The 21861-nt window shown below is 43.1% G+C and overlaps 1 protein-coding gene across 1 annotated transcript in view; it reads left to right on the forward strand.

The window, feature by feature from the left end:
• The window catches only part of LOC109917701 (oxysterol-binding protein-related protein 8-like), a 131841-nt gene that overhangs the window by 93141 nt on the left and 16839 nt on the right, over positions 1-21861 (forward strand). The window contains exons 4-10 of the mRNA XM_048607285.1: positions 5609-5771; positions 8426-8660; positions 9033-9217; positions 15640-15721; positions 17690-17788; positions 18693-18789; positions 20586-20684. Coding sequence (XP_048463242.1) covers positions 5609-5771; positions 8426-8660; positions 9033-9217; positions 15640-15721; positions 17690-17788; positions 18693-18789; positions 20586-20684 — 960 coding nt within the window. The remainder of the gene's footprint in view (positions 1-5608; positions 5772-8425; positions 8661-9032; positions 9218-15639; positions 15722-17689; positions 17789-18692; positions 18790-20585; positions 20685-21861) is intronic.

The raw sequence follows: 21861 nt of genomic DNA on the forward strand, positions 1-21861 counted from the left end.
CTACCGACCAACCTCATCCCACCCCCTTGACCTGTCCGTCCTCCCTGGACTGACCTATCCCCTTCCTAACTCCCTACCTACACTCACCTTTCCTGGCCCCATCCCCGCCTCTTCGACCTGTTTGTTTCCTCTCCTCTATCCCTCTTCTATCCGCCTCCCACTCTCTCCCTATTTATTTCAAAACCCCCTTCCCCTCCCCCTTTTCTGATGAAGGGTCTAGGCCCGAAACGTCAGCCTCTCTGCTCCTATGATGCTGCTTGGCCTGCTGTGTTCATCCAGCCCTACACCTTGTTGTCTCGGATTCTCCAGCATCTGCAGTTCCTACTATCTCTGATTGCATTAATTGAAATTGGGTTCTCAACTGCACAAAGTCACAGCACAAATCATTTTCAGGAAGCGACCAGAGTTTTGGATATACCTTTAGAAAGTGAGCTTCTTCTTCCCCCACAACACCAACCGTACAAGATCCAACATTTTATTTCTACCTTCAATTTGTCTGCTAATTCTCTCGGTTTGGCCTTAGTCAAAGATTGCACATAATTCACTGTTATGTCTTCTACCTCTGGAAGAGTCTTAGCAACATTCAAAGCCATTTGGAAGTTCAAATTTGTTCAGTAAATTTCACAATAACATTTATGTTTTATGTCTAGCCCCTCCAAATATGTCTTTATTAACAATTCATAGATCCCACTTAAATTCACTAGAATACAAGTTCAATTCAGCAATGATGAGCTTCCACTTTGTTTTGATGCTTTTTGGACAAGCTATATGTCAGAATGAAACCTGAATTAATAGACCATAAGTTTATTTTTGCAGTTGATTATCGGGTGTTTAGTCATTGAACATGAACACGAGGCTGCCAATGTTTTTTAAAGACATGAACACAAATTTTTATTATGTTTTATTTTGTGTAATAACTTTATAAATATACAAGTAAAATTGAAAAGAACGTAAACTGCAACAACAGATTCAATCTTCTTTCCAGAGTATCCATTTAAGATATTTAGTTCCAGAGAAATAGCACTTCTGTTTGAAACCTTTTTAATTTCTTACTTCACTGATTCTTACCAGTCTTCCTCCTCGAGCTGCTTGAAACAGTTTTACAACTTCTTGCCACTTTTGATTGTTGAAATATCTTTCCAGCTTTGGTTGTGTGAAAATTTCTACTCAAACACTCACAGCTTGGATACCTCATAAACTAACCTGCCCTTGTGCCAGGCTGAAACTATTCTACTGAGCTGTAAACCTGATTCTTCTGCTAGGATGAAACTGAAACCTGATACTTCTAAACTGAACAGAATTCAATTTAAACAAAATTATCTGTGTCTCCTGAATTTTTTTTTGTGTATTTTTTTTCTGGCCAAGTAAATACTTTATTAATTAACATCAAAGGTACTTGGAAAACACTTAGGTCACATGCTTTCTTAGAAATGATGGTTTTTAGGTCATTTTTTTCCAAATGACTTTCTGACCTTTTTAATAAAAACCTTCACATAAATGAAAACAAAACCCATCTGTCTCTACTTGAAGAATCAACATTCCCAAATGATGATTATATATAATGTACCTTTATCACATTGGGTGTGTCCACATCATTGATGTTTTGCCCATTTCATATTTCTTAGCAGAAAGTTTGTGGAGAGCACTTTCTTGAACTGATACCATCTGCATGGTAAAGGTACTCTCAGTGCAGTGAGGTTAAGAAATCGATTTTAAAATGAAGGGACAGCAATATATTTCCAAGTGAGGATGGTGCGTCACTTGAGGAGGATTCTGCAAATGATAATGTTTTGTTTGTCTGCAGCCTTTGTCATTCTGGGTGGTAGTGATGCTGCACTTAGAGGTTGCTGTTGAAGTAGCTTAGCAGTCCATCTTGTAGCAATAGTAAACGTTGCAAACATGGTGTGTCACTGGTGAAGGGAGTGACCCTGAAATTGCTGGAGAAACTTAGCAGGTCTGGGAGCATTTTGTAGGGAGTAATCAGAGTTCACATTTCGATTCCTTGTCAGAGTCACCGGACTTGAAATGTTAACTCTGATCTCTCCTCACTTGAGTTTCTTTGTTTCTATTCTTTGTTTAATTTTAGTTGGGGGAGTGAATGTTTCTTGTGGTGGATGTTGTGTTGAAATCATGGACAGCTTTGTCTTTTCCTCGTTCTAGCGACACTATAAGTACTGACATGAAGAAAATCCTTAAATATTGCAGAAAATAGCGTTGAGTTTTTGTCTTTTTGCATACAGCACCTTCCCCATTCCCTCCTTCAATAACAATACACAAATTACATTTTAAATCAAGTTTGTATTTCCTATGGCCTGGCAGGTAAATAAAACAACCCATGTTGAACTCATGATGACAAAATATTGACAGAGATAGAGATGGCAAAGGTACTGGATGGGTAAAAACTAATACGCAGGAAGTACCAAGTTATTGAACAGAATTTAAGTAAACAAAGCCATGGGACAATGCTGTACCATCTGTCCCCACCCGACACTGGGGAGAGAAGGAAATGCGCAGGCGCACGGACACAGACACAGACGCGTGCATGCACAGACACGGACTAGGATGCTGCCTGGCATCCTGGCAGCTTCAAGGTGCAAACCCACCCAGTTGCCACCAGGTGCAGATGCAGTTTATAAGCCTAGTGAACTTGTGCTGGCAGTGGATAGACCGAGTGTGTGGTGGTTCCTGGCGGGCTATAACACCAGTGACCAGTACCAGCACAGCCCAAAGGTGAGATCTCCCTCTCCAGAGCCAGTTTTCAGTTCGCCATTGGCAACGTCCACCAGCTACTGAGCATGTGAAAGCTGCACCCCCTGTGTATCTGACCACCATGAAGATCCTGGAACTGGCCAGCAATGTAGTCCAAGTGAGGAAAAGATCTGTATTCCAGCTCAATATCTGCAATGGTGAGGAACTCGGCAAGTTTCAGGAAGGACTCACTGAAGCCCCAGGGGTGGCTTGCACCCAAACAAATAAGCCCAGCAAGGTTCAAAGACAAGAACAGAAAGAAAGAAGGGGAAAGGAAGGGTCTGCGATCGGATGAGTTTGGCAGCGACATGGCAAAACCAGAACCTGTGAAAAAAGGAGCAGCTTCTCCCAGATTCTGTTCACTGCACTTTTTAATCCACCAGTTAAAATAGGTGCATTGAATTGGGTATCCTTATTGTTGTAATCTTTGTGACTGTTTGTGAGGTTTTTGGATTGAATTCACCCGCTACCCTGAACTATTCTGAACTCCGGCCACCTTCTCGTGACTCCTCCCCTGTTGCTAAATTATCAGGTGGCTGATCTTACATTTATTTCTAGATGAATAGAAATTTCCTCCAACTCACTATTGGAAAGACTAAAAGCCATTGTTTCTGGCTCTGGCTCCAAATCCTGTTTCCGACTCTATCTCTGGCAGCGATCTGAGATCTCAGTCTGCTCAGAACCCTGGTGTTACATTTGCTCTAAAATGAGCTTTGAACTTGATATGTGTGCCATCGTTAAGACAGCCATTTTCCATCTCTGTTAAAATGTTGTCCGTTCCTTGGCTTATGTGCTGCTAAAACTTTCTTTCAAGCCTTTTTTGTTGTTTTGTTGACATCTGCTTGTGCTATTCCAACACAGTCTGGCCGATCAGCCACATCCTTTGCAAATCTGAGGTCATCTAAAACTCTGCTGCCCATATGCTAACTCTGACTAATCCTGTTCACCAATCCACCCTGGTATTCCCGACCGGCATTGGCCTCTAGTCCAGCAATACCTTCGTTTTGGAATTCTCATCCGTGTTTTTGAACCTCCATGGCTTCATCCCTCCCCATCTTTGTGATCTCCAACAGGCCCGCAAACCTTTTCACTCTCTTCCAGCTTCTTGCACGTTCTGTACTCGAGTTGCTCCTCTATTGGCTATGCCGTCTGTCGCTTAGGCCCTAAGCTCTGGATTTCCCTACCTGCACCTCTCCTCCAATGTACATTCTTCTCCTTTAAGACACTCCTTAAAACCACCTCTATATCCAAGGCTTTGGTCATCGGATCCAACAACGTCTACTCATCAGTCTGGGTTGCGTACTGTGCTCTACAATATTTTCAAGAGCATCTTGAGACTTCATTACAACACAGGCACTCAAGAAATATACCGTGTACGCTCGCTTAAAAGTTAAACCCATATAAAAGTTGATCCCACCACTTTTGGTTGAATTAAGTGTAATTTTTCATATACCATTATTAATTTCTTATCGGTACTTACTGCAGTTTATTAATGTAATGACATGTGCAGGAAACTTTTGGATTTCCCCTTGACTTCCAGCAGTGGTCTCCCAGTTAATAAATCAAAGTAATGGGTACCAGATGAGCTTACCACACTATCTTTTGAGAAGCAATCACAAAGGTGTTGCTCGATTTTAAACTGGGGATCAAATAAAAATGGGTTTGAGCATCGACAACCTGGTCATATTCTCATTTGCAAAACCCATCAGGCTCTAAAATATCAGAGAAGTGAAGAAAGTTCATATTTTGGAATTCTGGATGGTGCATAAAATTCATGAAAAGGCAGAATAGTAGTACTCTGTCAGAAAACAAATATTTCACAAATTCTGTCACCTGAACTCCAGAATAAGCTCATCAGATACTGTGGATTTGTCATCCGACATAGAGAGTCCAAAGGACGTGGATTGAAAATATGAGCGTAACACTGATAATGCCAATAAACAAGACCATTATTATTGTGAGCAGTTTTGGGCCCCAAATTATAAGGAAGGACACACTGGCCTCAGAAGGGATCCAGAGGAGGTTTACAAGAATGATCCCGGGGATGAAGGGCTTGTCATATGAGGAGTGGTTGAGGGTACTGTGTCTGTACTCGATGGGGGATATCCGATTGAAACTTTGAGAATACTGAGAGGCCTGGGTAGAGTGAAGCATGGGGAAGATGCCTGCACTAGGAGGAGAGACTAGGACGCGAGGGCACAGCCTCAGAGTGAAGGGACAACACTTTAGAGCTGAGATGAGAAGGAATTTCTTCAGCCAGAGAGTGGTGTGAATCTGTGGGACTCTGTCACAACAGGCTGTGGAGGCCAAGTCATTGAGTGTCTTTAAGATGAAGATAGATAGATAGGTTCTTGATTATTAAGGGGATCAAAGGTTACGGGGACAAGGCAGGAGAATGGAGTTGACAAAAGAATCAGACTCGATGGGCTCAGTGGCCGAATTCTGCTCTATATCTTATGGTCTTATTAAGATTGGTAAAAGAGACATCCTTGTAAAGACTGCAGTCCACAAGAACCCCTAGGTCATAGTAGTTCAGCTTAATGTAGAGGATGGCACAAAAGTAAAACTGACGGCGATGCACCAGCAGTGTCAATCCTTGAAAACGTTAACCGTGTAAAAGTTGACTGATGACTTTTGGGATACATTTGACTCATAGACAATATGTATGTTACGTTTGTGTTGCTGAGCAGCAAACTGGTTGTATTCTTGAACTGCATTTCCAGTTTTATGTAAGATCTTTATTTCTCTGTTTCTTGACCGATACTTGAAAAACCTGGTTTGTATCCTGATTCATATTGTTGCATGTATGTGATGTTTATTTCTTAGTTTATTCCTGACTGTTTCTTTTATCTCTCCTCAGGTCGTTGTTGGATGGATGCTCTGGAATTAGCTCTGCGGTGTTCAAGTCTTCTCAAACGCAGCACAGTCAAGGATGGTGATCTCAATAACTCCATGGATGCAACTCACTCAGGACTGCACAGTCTACTACAAGGCTTCAGTTCCACTCACCAGGGGCACTTCCAGTAGGTGCATAGGCACTGGCTCATTTATTGATCTATTTTATTGGGCCTAGATTGTGAATATCTTACATGTAAGGTAAGGAGGTGAAGTCTGCAAAGAACCATAGACGTCTCTCTGCATTAAAGGGAGATAATGGCTCTGTGCAGCTTGAGGATAACCACTTCACAAGCATGGATGAGGTGAGGGGACAGATCTCCATGAACTAGTACATGGAGGCTAATTAGCAGGCAGTAGGAAAGTAGTACTGACCCTCCAGTTCGTTCATTGATCACAGTCTGAGATACAGCAAGACCCAGTTGTTAGTGCTAGTAATTAGTATAGGCTGCACAGGTTAATGGAAAAATATCAACAGTAATGAGTTGAACAATAGAGGGTACTGCTGATGTGCAGCATGTGTGTTTACCACTGGACATTATGTTCCAACTGGTGGTATTGTAAACTATAGAAGGTCTTGACAATGTATTTGGAGATCTTAACGTTATCATGTAATTGAATATCTGTGACTGGAAATGGGCATTGTGTGTACCAAAGTTGAATGCAACAAGTCCAGGCTGGAATGAAACAATATAAAATGTGAAAGGAAGAAACTGGAAAAACACTAGGTGGGGGTGGGAGGGTAAGCTCAGGGGAAAACGAACACACTCACTTCCAACTCCAGGTATATAGACCTCATAGACTTCATTATCTCCATGACTGTGGCCATCCATAAACTGACTTCAATAACCATAATTAACTTACTCCATCTCTACTCCCTTCATTTGTGCAAGCCCCAATCCTTAGCCAGTCTATGATTATTCCTCCTTCTGCAGTCTTCCTCTCCTGTCCAATCTCTGACCAGTCAACTGCCTTTCTTGGCCTTTGTTCCTGCAATATTCATAATGGTTTCTTCTGTACAGGCAGAGTCCATTTCTTTTCCAAGCCTCCATTATTACATTCCTCAGAAAGCCTATCCTTGACCCATATCATTAAGGGGAGGCAATGGCCTAGTGGTATTAACACTGGACTGTTAATCCAGATAACATTCTGGGGACCCGGGTTCGAATCCCACCACGGCAGATGGTGGAATTTGAATTCAATAACTATCTGGAATTAAGAATCTGATGATGACCGTGAATCCATTGTCAATTGTCAGAAAATCCCATCTGGTTCACTAATGTCCTTTAGAGAAGGAAACTGCCATCTTTACCTGGTCTGGGTTACATGTGACTCCAGACCCACAGCAATGTGGCTGACTCTTAACTGCCCTCTGGGCAATAAATGCTGCCAGGTCAGCGACGCCCTGATCCCGTGATTGAATAAAAGAAATATCTCCTCTATCATTACCATCCTACCTCCAATCTGCTTGAATATGTTGCTTCCTATCACCATGTCCACCTCTCCAAGTCATTGCTGTGGTTTTCCAGGAATGAGGCTGTCCCAGTTAAATTCACAGACAATATTCTGTGTGATTGCAACTATAGAGTACACTCTTTGATCCTTCCTTGAACTTAGCATTGTCGTGGGCATCTTTCTAACGTACAGCCTCATTAGCTGTATAGGAGTGCCCTTTCAAGGCTCTATTCTTGTCCCTCGTGATCAGCTAATGCATCTCCATGAGTTTGTTTCTCGTCCTGTTCCCGCATCTCTAAAGTTTCCCAAGGTTCAATCTTTGGCCCCCTCTGCTGTCTCATTTATATGCTTTCCCTGCATGGCATCATCCACAATCATGATTTGAGCCACCATATGTAGGATAGTGTCATAAATTCTGCAAAAAAAAATGCTGAAAGCATGGTTTTGCAAATAGTTTAGCAGAAGTCAGATACAGAAATAATGGAATGAATGACCTGACTCTAACTGACACTGAAATATAAATTTCAGTGATTCTATATTTGGACTGCCCTTGACTCTACAGCTACCTCTACACTCTCAATTGCTTGATGTTAAACGAGACCATTTGCAGTTGAACACCACGCAGCCAGAAATTATTGTTTATCTACCCTACAAACACTACCCACATTGCTACACTTGGACTATGTAAAACGTAATTGTCTTATTTAATACTGAGATGAGCTTTGAATCCTATGTTCTATTCCACTATTATGTATAACATTACCAGCTTATTTTCATCCCACCATCAGCATTATTTTTTTGTCATCTCCAGACTTTGTTTCCCTGTAATCTTCCTACCCTTCATTCTCCAACACTCATCTAAAATAGTCTCGACTTTGACCTTTTTCCTACACAAAGCCACAGTTGCCCATCCCTCTGTCCTCAGTGGTCAACTCCAACTCCAAACAAATTTATAATCATTGCCTTCTTGCCCATGCTCACTGAAGCCTTATTCCATGCTACGACTGCAATCTACATTAGCTTCAAATTCTTTTTCCAACTGCCATATTCCACCACCACCCCCCGTCCCGAACCCCTTCCCACCGAACCTTACCACCTTGCACAGCAGTTGGCCAATGTGCATTTCCCATCTTTGTCTTACCTCTGTTGGCAGATCCTGCCTTTGCTGCAACCTCTCTACCTGCCACCTTAAGCATCTCATTTTCTACTTCCTTTTCTGAATCAAAATCCTTTCTTGGATCCCACTCGGGTAATTTAACAACACGTTTTGGTTCCAGCTGTTTTTCCTAAGCCTGCTGTCTTTTTTTTTTCCCCTCTCTGTCTAAAGTTCAAGCGATGCTGAATTTGCAAGCCACGTTCAGTACAAAGATGTTGACATGTATTCTGACAAATCGGACCGAGAGAATGATCCTCACCACGATGAGCTGGAAAATGACACAATCGACAAGAGCAGCAGGAGTGAGGAAAGTGACACAGACCTGTCTGAAATCCAGGGGGAGATGAATAGGAAGGCCTTGCCAGAGATGACTTACTTGGCAGAAGATTCAGAGGACTTTGGAGAAGTAAGAATTGTGTGGCAGACACTTAGCATTATTTGGAGTTCAAACCATTGCTTTTCCTGTGACTGTGTGCGGGTTTTTGAGCATGGAGTTTTTCAAAATCGCAATCACTAAAGATCAGATTCCTATCTGGGTGAGATTTGACTGTGAGACACTGCAAAAAAGAAGTTTGGGAAGTGTTGTGAACCAAAAGTTGCACTGTATTCGGAAAGCTGCTTTGAATATTGAGTATAAAGTTTGATAAATTTGAAATTGAATCCATGCAGTGGCCTTCCCAAATCTGAAGCAGTGGAGAGGTTTCTCTAATTGGCCGCGAAGGAAAAGTCCATATGTGGTTTTGATAGAAATATGTTTACTTTCCTTTTTGGTCTGTAGATTGGTGAAACCTCTCAGGCTGAAACCGTGACCGAAGAGAACAAGAGTCTGATGTGGACAGTGTTGAAGCAACTCCGACCGGGAATGGACCTATCTCGTGTTGTGTTACCAACGTTTATCCTGGAACCTCGGTCATTCCTGGACAAATTGTCTGACTACTACTACCATGCTGACCTACTGTCTCAGTAAGTGATGATTTTTTTGTTTTACTGTCAAGTTAGCTCACATGTTTAGAGCATGGGACTAATAACCCAATTTCCCACGTCAATCCCCATACCAACCAGGGAGTCTCTTCTGTTCTGGCCATAATTTTTCAGCCTCCCTTAGACTCGGTGGCGCCAGAGGACTGGAGAGTGGCAAACGTTACTTACTTGCTCAATAAAGACTGTAAGGGTAAAGCCCATCAATTCCAGCCCCTGAAATGGACCATGACATGCTCCCTGGACCTGCTAGTGACCAGGTTAAGGGGCAGATCCATGACGAGGTGCTCTCACACATTCATCCTCCCCCACACTGGAGTCAAAGATCAGAAGCATCAGGCTGAAGTGCAACCAAAAACAACCATCCGTATACACTTGGAGCACAAACTCCCCGAGGTTAAAGACGACGTGGCAGTCTGTGAGCCTGTCTATTACATAGGATAGCAATACGCAGCATCCTCCGCCAAGCCCCTCTTTGTAACGTGGGAGATTCCCACATGGAGAGCCTCCTCCAATGGGGCTGTCCCAAATGTCAGGCATGTCCAGGCTGCTGAGAGGAGAGTGAGGAAATGGGAAGTGTGCAAGAGCAACCTGTACAGGAAATTCACACGGGAATTTCTATGTGACAGCTCAAATTGTGCAGCTGGGTTCCCAAGAGATCTTTTCGGATCTGGGTGTAAACTCTCTTTATATTTTCAAAGATGTCAGTATATATAGTGAGACAGGCTTTTGGCTAATTCCCTGGGCAACAGGTCAGTAGTGGTCTGGATCTTTCTGGAGGAGATGGTCTGGCTTTAAAGGCATTGTGGACGAAAGTGAATACATGTGGTATTCATGAATGCCAGGAGTGAGATTTGAACACACTCTAGAAAGGGACCAGAACTCATCAGGCTTTAGCAAGCAAGACACTCTTTCAACAACACAAACCGAAGTTGCTGGAAAAGCACAGCAGGTCTGGCAGCATCAGAAAATCAGAGGTAACGTTTCGGGTTGAGTGACCCTTCTTCAGAACTGAAACGTTAACTCGGCTTTCTCCCCACAGATGCTGCCAGGTCTGCTGGGCTTTTCCAGCAACTTTGGTTTTTCTGATTTACAGCATCTGCAGTTTTTTTGTTTGTTTTTTAAGACACTGTTTCAATTTGGCACTTTAGACCACACGGCCATTCTGGCAAGTTGCCAAAGGTGGCACTTCAAACAGGAAGGCACTGTCCTTACTGCATTGAAGCGTGGATATTGTTAATCAATTTGTTCAGTGGTGTTACGAAGCAGGTAGAACTTGAACCCGTGCCTTATGGCTCATAGGTGATGACAGTGTGCTACGACAGCCCTTGTCTCATGTTTAGTTGGAGCCTCAAGCCTGAGAGAGACATTTAAGCCCCCGAACTTCTGACTCTTAAGCTAGTGTTTTTTTTTCAATTCATTCACGGGATGATGGTGTCGCTGGCTAGGAAGCATTTATTGCCCATTCCTAATTGCCCAGAGGGCAGTTAAGAGTCAACCACATTGCTGTGGGTCTGGAGTCGCATGTAGCCCAGACCAGGTCAGGATGGCAATTTCCTTCCCTAAAGGGCATTAGTGAACCAGATGAGTTTTTCCAACAATCGGCAATGGATTCACAGTCATCGTTAGAATCTTAATTCCAGATATTTATTGAAATCAAATTCCACCATCTGCCATGGCGGGATTTGAACCCGGACCCCAGAATGTTATCTGGATCTCTGGATTAACAGTCCAGCGATAATACCACTAGGCCATCACCTCCCCAGTTGAGCCACAGCTGTGCTGTCAGTCCTAACACAAACAAATGCACATCACTGGTGAATCTTTTACTGCATAATGAAGCAATGAACTAATTAACAGAGGCAGAACTTTGTAAAATCTTGCATAGTGCTGGTTGTAGCATGGGAGTACTTCATTTGCAAAGCGGAGGGAGCACTTAACTTGTCATGCCAACTGACCTGAGGGTGTTTATTGGACTGAATTTAATTGAACAGAAATTACAACATAGCCGGGTTTATACTCCAAACCCATATCATTTGCTTCATCTAACCATTTCCTTGTATTGATTTCTTCTTTGTTTACATATATAGCTTTTCCCTAAAATGTGCTTGTTTCACTTGCTATTTGTTTCAACCACTTCATGTGGGAGTAAACTCTTCATTCAGGTTGTGGATGCTGGGGGAAGCCTTTGTAAAAGTATACACTAGACAACAAATTAGCGCGCAGTGACTCCCAATTCTGACAATAATCCACAACTCATTGGGTATCATGGGTAAGTGTCATGAAAGGGGAATGTCAAATGAATTAGTGGAGATGAGCTCCAAATGGAGCCAGTGGATGCAGCGAATTTGCAGCAAAACAGAAAAGGAATTGAAATCTTAAAATAAGTCTTCAATGAATCATGCAATCGTTCCAGCTGGAGGGGTTGGTTTATATTTTGGTTGAGTACAACTTCCTGACTTTTGCACACTATATCTCTAGTCACAGATTGCCATACGCTTCGTTATCTGTGATGTGTGGTACTGCTACAACAGCTTGTAGCCACTACAAGTACATTATGAAAACCTGCTTTTGATTAATTAAACTTGTGATTCCTCAGTGACACATTATAAGAATTGTGCACTAACATAAGGAAACACTTGTCTCACGGTGTAAGCAAATGGAAGATACTGAAGTTATTAAACTTCTTGCCCCTTTTTCACATTTTTAGAATCTTGTTGGGGTCTGGGAGATGTGGACTGTTGAGAGATTAGTGGCAGAAACCGAAGAGAAATCTTGACAAGTCAATCTCAACATCAGGAGCTCCAACTTTTATGCATTTCACAAGCAGTGCAGTTAGTTTCTCGCTTGTTAAAGACCTTAATAATGACTTTGATTTGCCTCGTTCATATTCAGCTTTCTATTTTACCAAATGTGCCAAACAAGCTGGATGTGAGAATGTAGGAAGCAGAGCAGGAACCTAGCGGATTAAGCTCAACACTTGCTCTGAAGGATCTCCACGTGGGGTATGCCAAACAGCGTCTCAAGGTACAACCAACAGAGACCAGGTGCAGCCCTCATCCCTGGTCATTGGCATCTGGCAATTGTCAACCTGGTGGCCAGGAGCAATCCAATGGTTTCCATAGCCAGCTGTGATCCTGCCATCATGCTCGCTATCTCAATGTGAAGTGCTCCTATAAAACGGTTAGCATGATGCCCAGGGTGGGCAGAGTGACTGTCTGTCACGTGAAAGCTGTTTGCTACATGCAAGGACATTGAAGGAGCAAACACGTGAAGTTGTTATTTACAAACTCCAGCTGCTTACAATTTGCAATTATTTCATTGTTGATTTGCAACAGGCATGCAGAGTGAAGATGCTTATGGGGTCAGATGTGAATTGAGACATGCCATTGGTTTTTACAAATTGAATTCAGCTGTTTTAATCCTGGCGAAGTTAGCAGCAGTGATGTTACAAAAGGCCAGTGCTGGCCAGGCATGAAACATTATTTACGTAACTTTCAAAGGTGTTGTGTGAGCACCCACACCATCATTTCATCGTCCATCATGGAAGTGTAATGATGGTCTGCATTGAGTGCAGTGAGAAGTTGAAAGGTTGTTGTGGGCCTGGGGGATGAAAGGTGTCAGAGTGCTTCAGGCACACGCTTTTCAACGATGTGTTATGGTCAGTCAGCCCAGGAAGCACCTTCACCGTGTTATTGTACACACTGAGCCTGAAGGTGGATGGATGATAGAGACATGTCCGTCAATATCAGGTGCAGAGTGGTGAAGTGTGCTAGCCCTCATCTGCAGAGTGTGCTTCTGACATCCAAAAACCTCGCTTGCACTTTCTGTCCCCAACATTTCCACTGAGAGCTCTGTCCCTGGTGCAACTGCAAATGCAGGAGGAGCAGGACTGACAGCAAGGTCAGAAGGATACTGTAGAGGAGGAGGAGCACCCGGGTCAGCTAAAGCAGTCTAGAGGAGGCATGAGGCCCAGAGGTTTTCTCCCCTGACTCTGTTTCCTGGGGATGAGGGAGGTATAATGTGACCCAGGTTCCACATGTCCTGTGACGCTGACACAACTACGGTGGGCGCTGGAGCGGATCTGGGGCCTGTAGGAATGGCAGGCCGTCCTCTCCAGACCTACGAAGGTAACAGCTGCACTGAATTTCCATGCAACTGCCTCGTTCCAGGGAGCAGTGGCTGAGCTGTGTGGGATCTCTGTCGGGCACCCACAATCCATCAGGGCAGTGACCTGGTACAAAGTCACAATGCCATCATGCCAGTTTATCTCCCTCCTCCCCCCAGCCCCCGCCATGATCAGTGCTACAGTCTAGACAGGGGTTACAGAAACATAGCTAGGTGCATGGTGCCATCAATTTCACCCTCTGGTACTGAGAGTCGTATCACAACACTCTGAAATTCATCAACAAACAGGGGTTCCCTTACATTAATGTACAGATGATCTACGATCACCGTTACCACTTCCCGGAGATGTGCACCTGCATGGTACCTGCCATGATTCCTACAACCTGGAGCACTCTGGTACCTGATGTGCTTAAGGTCGCAGGGTCTTGCGAGGCTGGTTACTCGGGAAAAGAGCAACAGCATGGCACAGCGTGGGCATTGGAGGCAGGGTTGTGCTGTTGTAGAGGGTGTTTGTAGCCTGTAGACGGATGAAGTATGTGGCCTGATGGTTAAAAGTGACTGGGGTGAGAGAATGGTTTGTATATGTGAGGTTGTGTCAGGCATAAAAACAAAAGTTGCCGGAAAAGCTCAGCAGGTCTGGCAGCATCTATGAATGATAAAACAGAGTTAACTTTTTGGGCTTGGTGACCCTTCCTCAGAACTGACGGTGGCTGGGAAAACGTCAGCTTATATGCAGAAAAAGGGGGAGGGGGATTGGGTAGGGAGTAAATGATAGGATAGAGCCTAAAAAGAGAGAAGAGCAGTTGGACAGACAAAAGAGTTGATAACGATCAGGCTGGAAGGGGAAGGTTTTATTGTGTCAGACATGTTGGCCTAATGTGGTGGGAAGCATGGCATTGTAGCTGCTTTGCCACAATGCTGGGCAGACGTAATGCCCAATTGCCAACGCTTGTTCAGGCACTCAGCAGCCTTTCAAAGATGAGATAACAAGGTGTAGAGCTGGATGAACTCAGCAGGCCAAGCAACATCAGAGGAGCAGGAAAGCTGACGTTTCGGGTCTGGACCCTTCTTCAGAAATTTCTGAAGACCCGAAACGTCAGCTTTCCTGCTCCTCTGATGCTGCTTGGCCTGCTGTGTTCATCCAGCTCTACACATCGTTATCTCAGATTCTCCAGCATTGACAGTTCCTGCTATCTCGGCCTTTCAAAGATGGTGTGTGCCTAAGGGTCTTTCAGCAAATATCCACTGAGTGGAAAATTGCTCCGAGAATGGCATGTGGTAAGATGAGGTGGGTATTAAGTGTGATGGGACACTGTAGGGGCGATGTCTAGGTAGTGAGTGAGGTGAGTTTGGTGAGATATGGTGAGTAAACTGGCTAGGCCTCATGACAGAAATCCCTCCAGAAAACTCAACGTAACTTGCACCTTTGACCGAAAAGCATAAGATTTAGCCTTACGATATAACACAGCGTGGAGCTGGGAGAGCACAGCGGGCCAGGCAGCATCAGAGGAGCAGGAAAATTGACATTTCGGTTCGGGACCCCAAGATTCAGTCCACTATCTTTACCAGCTCTACTTGGAGTTTATCACCCATTAATCTTTCAACATTATTCTTTCATCCTAAACACTTGCTTGGTTTTCCAGACCACCCTACTGACTGCCAAGTTATTGCCAGAATTGGCAGTCGCTAAGCTTTGTCCTCCTCTTGTTGTTCATGGAAAACCTTTGCAAAAAGGCTTTCCCCAATAACCACAAGCAAGTGTTAAAAACAACCTTTAAACTTAGCCAGTCCATAATTTGATTGGAATCATCAGCTCTAATCCTATGGTAAACATGAAAGTCCTTGTCATGTTATTTCTGCTATCTTGAAACAGAATTAAAATAGTTTGAATTCTGCACCTAAATGTGTCATACATAACCAGTCAGCACTTAATGCTGACAACAGGTATCAAAAATGGAAAGTGTTATTTTCCCTACACTCGCATTCCTTTTGATATTCACCAAAAGTTACTCGAGTGCCAGACTCCTTGGATCCTGTAGCTTCGCTGGACCAGATATCGGAAAATTTTAGGTTGCAAGCACAGCCAAACTTCTTTAATTGGCCAGGGCACTTGAAGTCCCAGGGTGGCTCAGGTTCACAGGGGATAACTCAAAATTCTGAAACTTATTGCAGCTTTTGCAAGATGCCTGCATCTGGCAGCCCATAAATGGATATGTAGTGCTCTCTCAGCAGTTACCTACACTTAAGATTTCTGATTCGTGCTTTCTATTTTTCCCCAGAGCTGCTCTGGAAGAGAATGCGTACAGTTGCATGAAACAGGTTCTGCGATGGTACCTCTCTGGGTTTTACAAGAAACCAAAGGTAAGACAGGATAAACAGCAACAGGATAAACAGCAACAGGATAGTTACCAGGAGAAGGAGCCCAATGACAAATGTGATGAGTACCATGGTAAGGTCTCTCTTGGGTGGCTAAGAGACTGGAGTGGTGGAACTTGACTTGGAGATTTGTCGTTTGCTGCCCCATTACGGCAGATGGTTAAGGCACCTATCTGTCAGCCTATTAGAATTTGTTCATCCATGTAATTCTGCATTAACCATGCAAAACGCAAAGTTGCGAGTGATGGGCAAGAAGGGATGAGCAAGTGATAAAATATGGGCTGAGCTTTGGATGTTGGAATTTGTGGAAGAGGGATTGGAAGATGTTGAAGTGGTGATAAAATACAGTGGTGCTGAGGTGGGAGGCCACCACTATATTAGAAATGGAAGAAAAATTATCTGGTTGTTGGATAAGGTGATAAATCTGAAGCTCAGCCAAATTAAATGGGGCCTGGTTGAAACTAATCAAATTGCTGAGGAGATTTCAGTGCCAAAGGTTCAGATTTATGGAGGCGAGTGAAAAACTGATTTCCGGTTAGCAGGCACTTTAATTCGGGTATAACTTGATACAAGCAAACAGGTTCACAGTGTAGATGTCAGTGTAAGATAAAGTGGTGGCGAGATTAAAGCTGGTGTCATCTCAATGTGTTTTAGAAGCTGATCAGGTATGTCATTGAGGGCAACCAGGAGGTAAGAAAGGGGGGGAGGGACAAGGATTCTGCTGTCTCTACCAGTGATGTTGTGGGGTGAGGGCACTCCCAAAGAAGTAGACAGGATTCAATGAAGCAATTGTGTTGTCAACCAAATTAGACACAGTGAGGGGACAAGATAAACGTAAAGCTCTCACATCACAATCACAAATGATGCAATTTGTCATTGCCAGAATAGTATAGTAATGTGAGCAAGAGGAAACTAGACTGGAGAATTGAAGCAAAATCTTCGCAAAGAAGAATCGTAGAGTTTTACAGCGTGGATAGTGGCCCTTCAGGCCATCATGTCCGTACACGTCATCAAACATCCATCTGTTCTAATCCTATTTCCAGCACTTGGTCCGTAGCCTTGGAATGCTATGACAGTTTAAGTGCTCATCTAAGTAGTTTGTAAATGTCTTGAGGGTTCCCTTCTTTTAGGCAATGAATTCCATATATCCACAATGCTGTAGATGGAAAAGCTTTTGTCAAAGATACTAAAAGACATCACTGTGAGCTCGGAGAGGATGGTGTTTGAACAAAGAGAATAATTTACAATTACAACGTAATTTACAATACAGTGCCTGGAGTGAAGACGGACGGTTGACTGGTCAGTTGTTCCATAGGAGGTGAAATCAGGACACTAGGGATGCTCATGTCAGAAATCTAAGCTTGCAGAAGGCACAGTTTGAGAGGAAGGAGAAATTGCAAAAGGCAGTTTAGAATGGGAGATTATTTTCCAAGGTCGAAAGCAGCAGGTGAAAGGTCAGAGACATTAACACTGCCATGCTTAAAATGACCGAGACACTTCTAGTAATGAATGCCAAAGCCAGTGACCCAGCAGGTGTACTCAAATTTATTACATTACGTTGCATAGAATCTCACTGTTCATCGCTGTCATGTTAAGTCAGTTAAATACATTCAGTGTTTTTAAACAATCTACCATCCAAAAAAGGCAGTTTGCATTGTAACTTTATACAGGTGATCATATCTTAGACGAATGCAAATGCAGGAAAGTAGGAGAGCTGGCTGGTGCCATTTGAAACAGCCTTTATTCTGAGCTACTTAAGCCTTTCAGCCATGACTTTGGTCTTGACAGCCTTTTGATTTGTGCACTGCTTCCTTCACTGGGCTGAGACATCAGCTGCCAGAGCTGAGTCTGACCTTAAAACTAACCGAATCCAGATTAAAACCACTTTAAAGATGTCTCACAACAGCAGGGATGACGGATGGTCTCTTTTACATTTACCTTTGTTTCCTGCAGGGTCTAAAAAAACCATACAATCCTATTTTGGGAGAGACTTTCCGCTGCTACTGGTACCATCCCAAAACTGACAGTCGGACATTTTATATTGCAGAGCAGGTAATGCCCTCTTTGAATCAGTGCGTGCTTTATCCATCTCCATAGTGGGCCATGTAAAGTATAAATATCAATGGTGCTTGTGCCAAGCCTTGTTCTGGGTACTACAGCATATATATTCTGACTTGCATCACGCAAACATAAATCAGTTTGGAAGCGGAGTTCTTGTTATTTTGAGTCATTATATTTCCTTCTCTGGAAGAAATATTCAGATGAGTGCTAGGGGCAAATAAACAGTTATCTACTTGAAATACCTGACCTGCTGAACATTTCCAGAATTTTTATTTAATGTTAATTTCTGGCTTTTCTAAAAGTTGAATGAATCTGTCTGCAAGGGGGTGTGTTAGGCGTGAATCTGTTTCTGTGGGGATGTTGGATAAGTGTTGGAGATTGAGGAACGTTGACTCTAGAGAATAACAATGCCTGAAATGATGGCAAAGGGACAGTGGTGTATCTTTGACGTCACTGCACCAGTAATCCAGAACCCATGCTAATGTTTGGGGGACATGGCTTTGAATCCTACCACAGCAGATAATGAGAATTGAATTCAACAAAAGTTTGAAATGTAAAAAACTGATGTCCTTTGGAGAAGGAAATCTGCCATCCTTACCTGGTCTGGCTAATATGTTGACAATTGCCCTGTAGGCCATTAAATATGGACAACAAATGCTGGCCTAGCAGTTAGGCCCCATCCTATGGATGGGGAGAAAAGGGGTATAGTGAAAAAATGAATCATGAGGATTTTTGAGTTAAATAGGGATATCAATGTCAAGGATAAGAAATAAGGGTTTTACAAGTTTGTTTTAGGAGAAGGATTGTTGGTTCAGAGAGATTTTTTCTGTTTATGAAATGTTTTCCTAATGGGCCACAAAGTTGCGGAATGACTGCCCTTTCTTCTCCATCTCAGGTATCGCATCACCCCCCCATCTCTGCCTTTTACATCAGTAACAGGAAGGACAATTTCTGTATCAGTGGCTCCATCCTGGCTCGCTCCAAGTTTTATGGTAAAGTATTTCGGAGCAATCCTATCTTCTGATGATTTTAGTTATAACAATCGTTTAGTAGTACAGAAGTTGAGCATTGCTGAAGAAAATGAGGCATTTTGTCAAAGCCTGTTTGCAGTGGTCAAGGCACTGATTAACCAGCCTGTGCTTGCAAAATCCAAAACACACTGTCCAAGATTACATGTAATTCTAACTGAACGGCATTTGCTAAATGATCCTGAGTATGCTAGGAATTATGCTGACAACAAATTTGCGATTGTCATGATGGGCTCATAGTGCAGTATCTGCTGTAAGTTATACCTGTCAAAACATAGGGCATTGATATTTGCAGATGAAAGAACATGTACACATTGTGACTGTTTCAATTCAACAGAACAGATGACAGCATTCTCTGGTTCATTTCTCAGCACAGTGCCTTGATGAATCAGAGTCAACTTTAAAATTTAATCAAAGCTTCGCAGTTAATTGTCTGTCATCATCTAACTGGTGCAATCTCCATGGCAAGATTTGTACCAATCAGAGTCAGCACTTTCCTCTCATACAGTACACATACAGCTTACCCTTTATTTTGGTATTTCTTGAAAATTGTCCAGATTGATGCAATAGGAAAAGCTTCAACAAAATGTATCATTTTTCAGCAATCAGCAGTTAACGAGCCAGTTTCTCACCCATTATAGGGAGTTTTATGGATAGGAGGAGTGGGAGAGTGGTTCCCCATTAGTAGCGTGAGATTGTGCAAATATCCATTATGTGAATACTGCACATAGGGGCAGCGTGGTGGCTCTGTGATTAGTATCACTGTCCCTCAGCACCAGGAACCTGGGTTCGATTCCAGCCGCAGGTGACTGTGGACGCACATTCTCCGGGTGCTCCAGTTTCCTCCCACTGTCCAAAGATGTGCAGGGGTTAGGTGGATTGGCCATGCTAAATTGCCCCATAGTATCCAGGGATGTGCAGGTTGGATAGATTAACCATGGGAAATGGAGGATTAAAGGGATAGTGTAGGGTGGTGATGATGCTTTTTGAAGGATCGTTGTGAAGTTGATGGGCCGAATGGCCTGCTTCCACACTGTAGGGATTCCATGAAATATAAAACTCATTGGTTCTTGAATTTACTTTGGAAAGGGAAGCTGCTATCCTTACCTGGTCGGGCCTACATGTGACTCCAACCCACAGCAATGTGACTGTATCTTAATTGGAATTAGGGATGTGCAATAAAGGCTTCCCCAGCCAGTGACACCCACATCCTGTGAATGATTTTTAAAAACACGTGTGAGGAGTCTCAATTGAATATGGCCCACAAGCATTATTTCACCCTATCTCATTATCAATTAGCACTCTCACAGCAACAGGAATAAAATACTTCCAGAGATTCTCTTTAGAACTTGGGTCTGAAACCATTCAGTCTCTTGGTTCTACATCTTCAGCTGTAAAACACGTTGGGACGATCTGAGGTCATGAGAGACATTATTTAAATGCAAGTGTTCTTCTCAGTGTAAAAGAAGCTTGAATCTATCTCCAACCTTTGCTACTCCTGAAATGGAAGGTTTTTCATTCCCCATTGATCCATACCCATACTCATCCAGATAACACAAAAAAAAAGTTTAAAAAGTAAGTCTTGGTGTTCAGATAAGTAATGGCAAAGTGGATCCCACAGCATTTAAACTCAACAGTTTACATACAGATAGTATAAGTCCTGTTGGATCTTTCTTTTTTTAACTGTGCTGTAAATTCTGTTCAAACTGTAGAAGTTTAAGCTGCTTCTTTCCAAGAATGTTTTCCTTTCTCTATTGCAGGGAATTCAATGTCTGCCATATTGGATGGGAAAGCACAACTACGATTCCTTAATAGACACGAGGACTACATTATCACCATGCCATATGCACACTGTAAAGGTATGGTTCTGGCTGCTGTGGCCAAGGTATCTCTGCAATTTGTGGTTGTACACCACAGCACAGAACTGGAGTGCAACTCACAAAAAGGATTGGAGAGGTTCTTGGATTGTGGAGCACATTCTTTGGGAATATCAACCCCACTGTAATCCCATTACAGCCTTTGGGTGATTCTAGAATTATGTGATGTGGAGGTGCCGGAGTTGGGCTGGGGTGGGGGGAGAGGGGGAACAAAGTCAGAAGTCACATGACACCAGGTTATAGTCCAACAGGTTTATTTGAAATCACAAGTTTTTGGAGAGCTGCTGCTTTGTCTACTTTACCTGACATAGGAGCAGCACCCCAAAAGCTTGTGATTTCAAATAAACCTGTTGGACTATAACCTGGTGTTGTGTGACTCCTGGCTAGAATTCGATGAGCAGTAATCTGGATTTGTTTACTGTGGCTGAAAACTTCTTCCAGCTGTCAATCATCTTTTTAAATAAGTAACTCAATACCGCAGCTACTGCCACTCTTTCCAAAACACCTGTTAAACATAAAGACATGGATGAGCCAAAACTTTCTTCAGTCAATTTTGTCCCCACCATCCCATCCTGTCAGTCTCACCGCTCCACCCTTCGTGAGTACTTATTGAGCCACTTTGTCCCACCATGTTGAGCTCCCTTCCTGCGATTTTCTGCTTTGCTAACTCCGTCTCTGTCTCAAGATAACTCCACAAAACATTTGTCTTAAACTGTGAATTTATCATTTGTGATACTCTTTGTTTTCCTGAGCTTCTGTCCCCACCCTGTAAAAAAGAGCACTGTGGAAAGGTAAATTGCTGTTGATGTCCACTTTCAGTGCTTCCTCAGTAGCTTCAGTCCTGCTTCCATTATGTCACCCATTTCTAAAACCATGTAAGACCATAAGAAATAGCAACACGATACGCCATTCTGTTCTTCGGGCCCGCTCAGCTATTCAATGGGATCATGGCTGCCCTTTTCTCATAACTGTTGATTCCCCGACTGATCAAGAATCTATCACTTTCGGTCTTAAATATACAAGAGGACTCTGTTCCCACAGCTCTCTATGGCAAGGAGTTCCAGAGGCACTCAACCCTTGGGGAGAAGAAATCCCTCCTCATCTCAGTCTTAAATTGATGCCCCTTTATTCTGATACTGTGCCCTTTTGTCCTAAACTC

This window comes from Rhincodon typus, chromosome 17 (assembly GCF_021869965.1).
Source record: "Rhincodon typus isolate 14 chromosome 17, sRhiTyp1.1, whole genome shotgun sequence".
NCBI classification, from domain to species: domain Eukaryota; kingdom Metazoa; phylum Chordata; class Chondrichthyes; order Orectolobiformes; family Rhincodontidae; genus Rhincodon; species Rhincodon typus.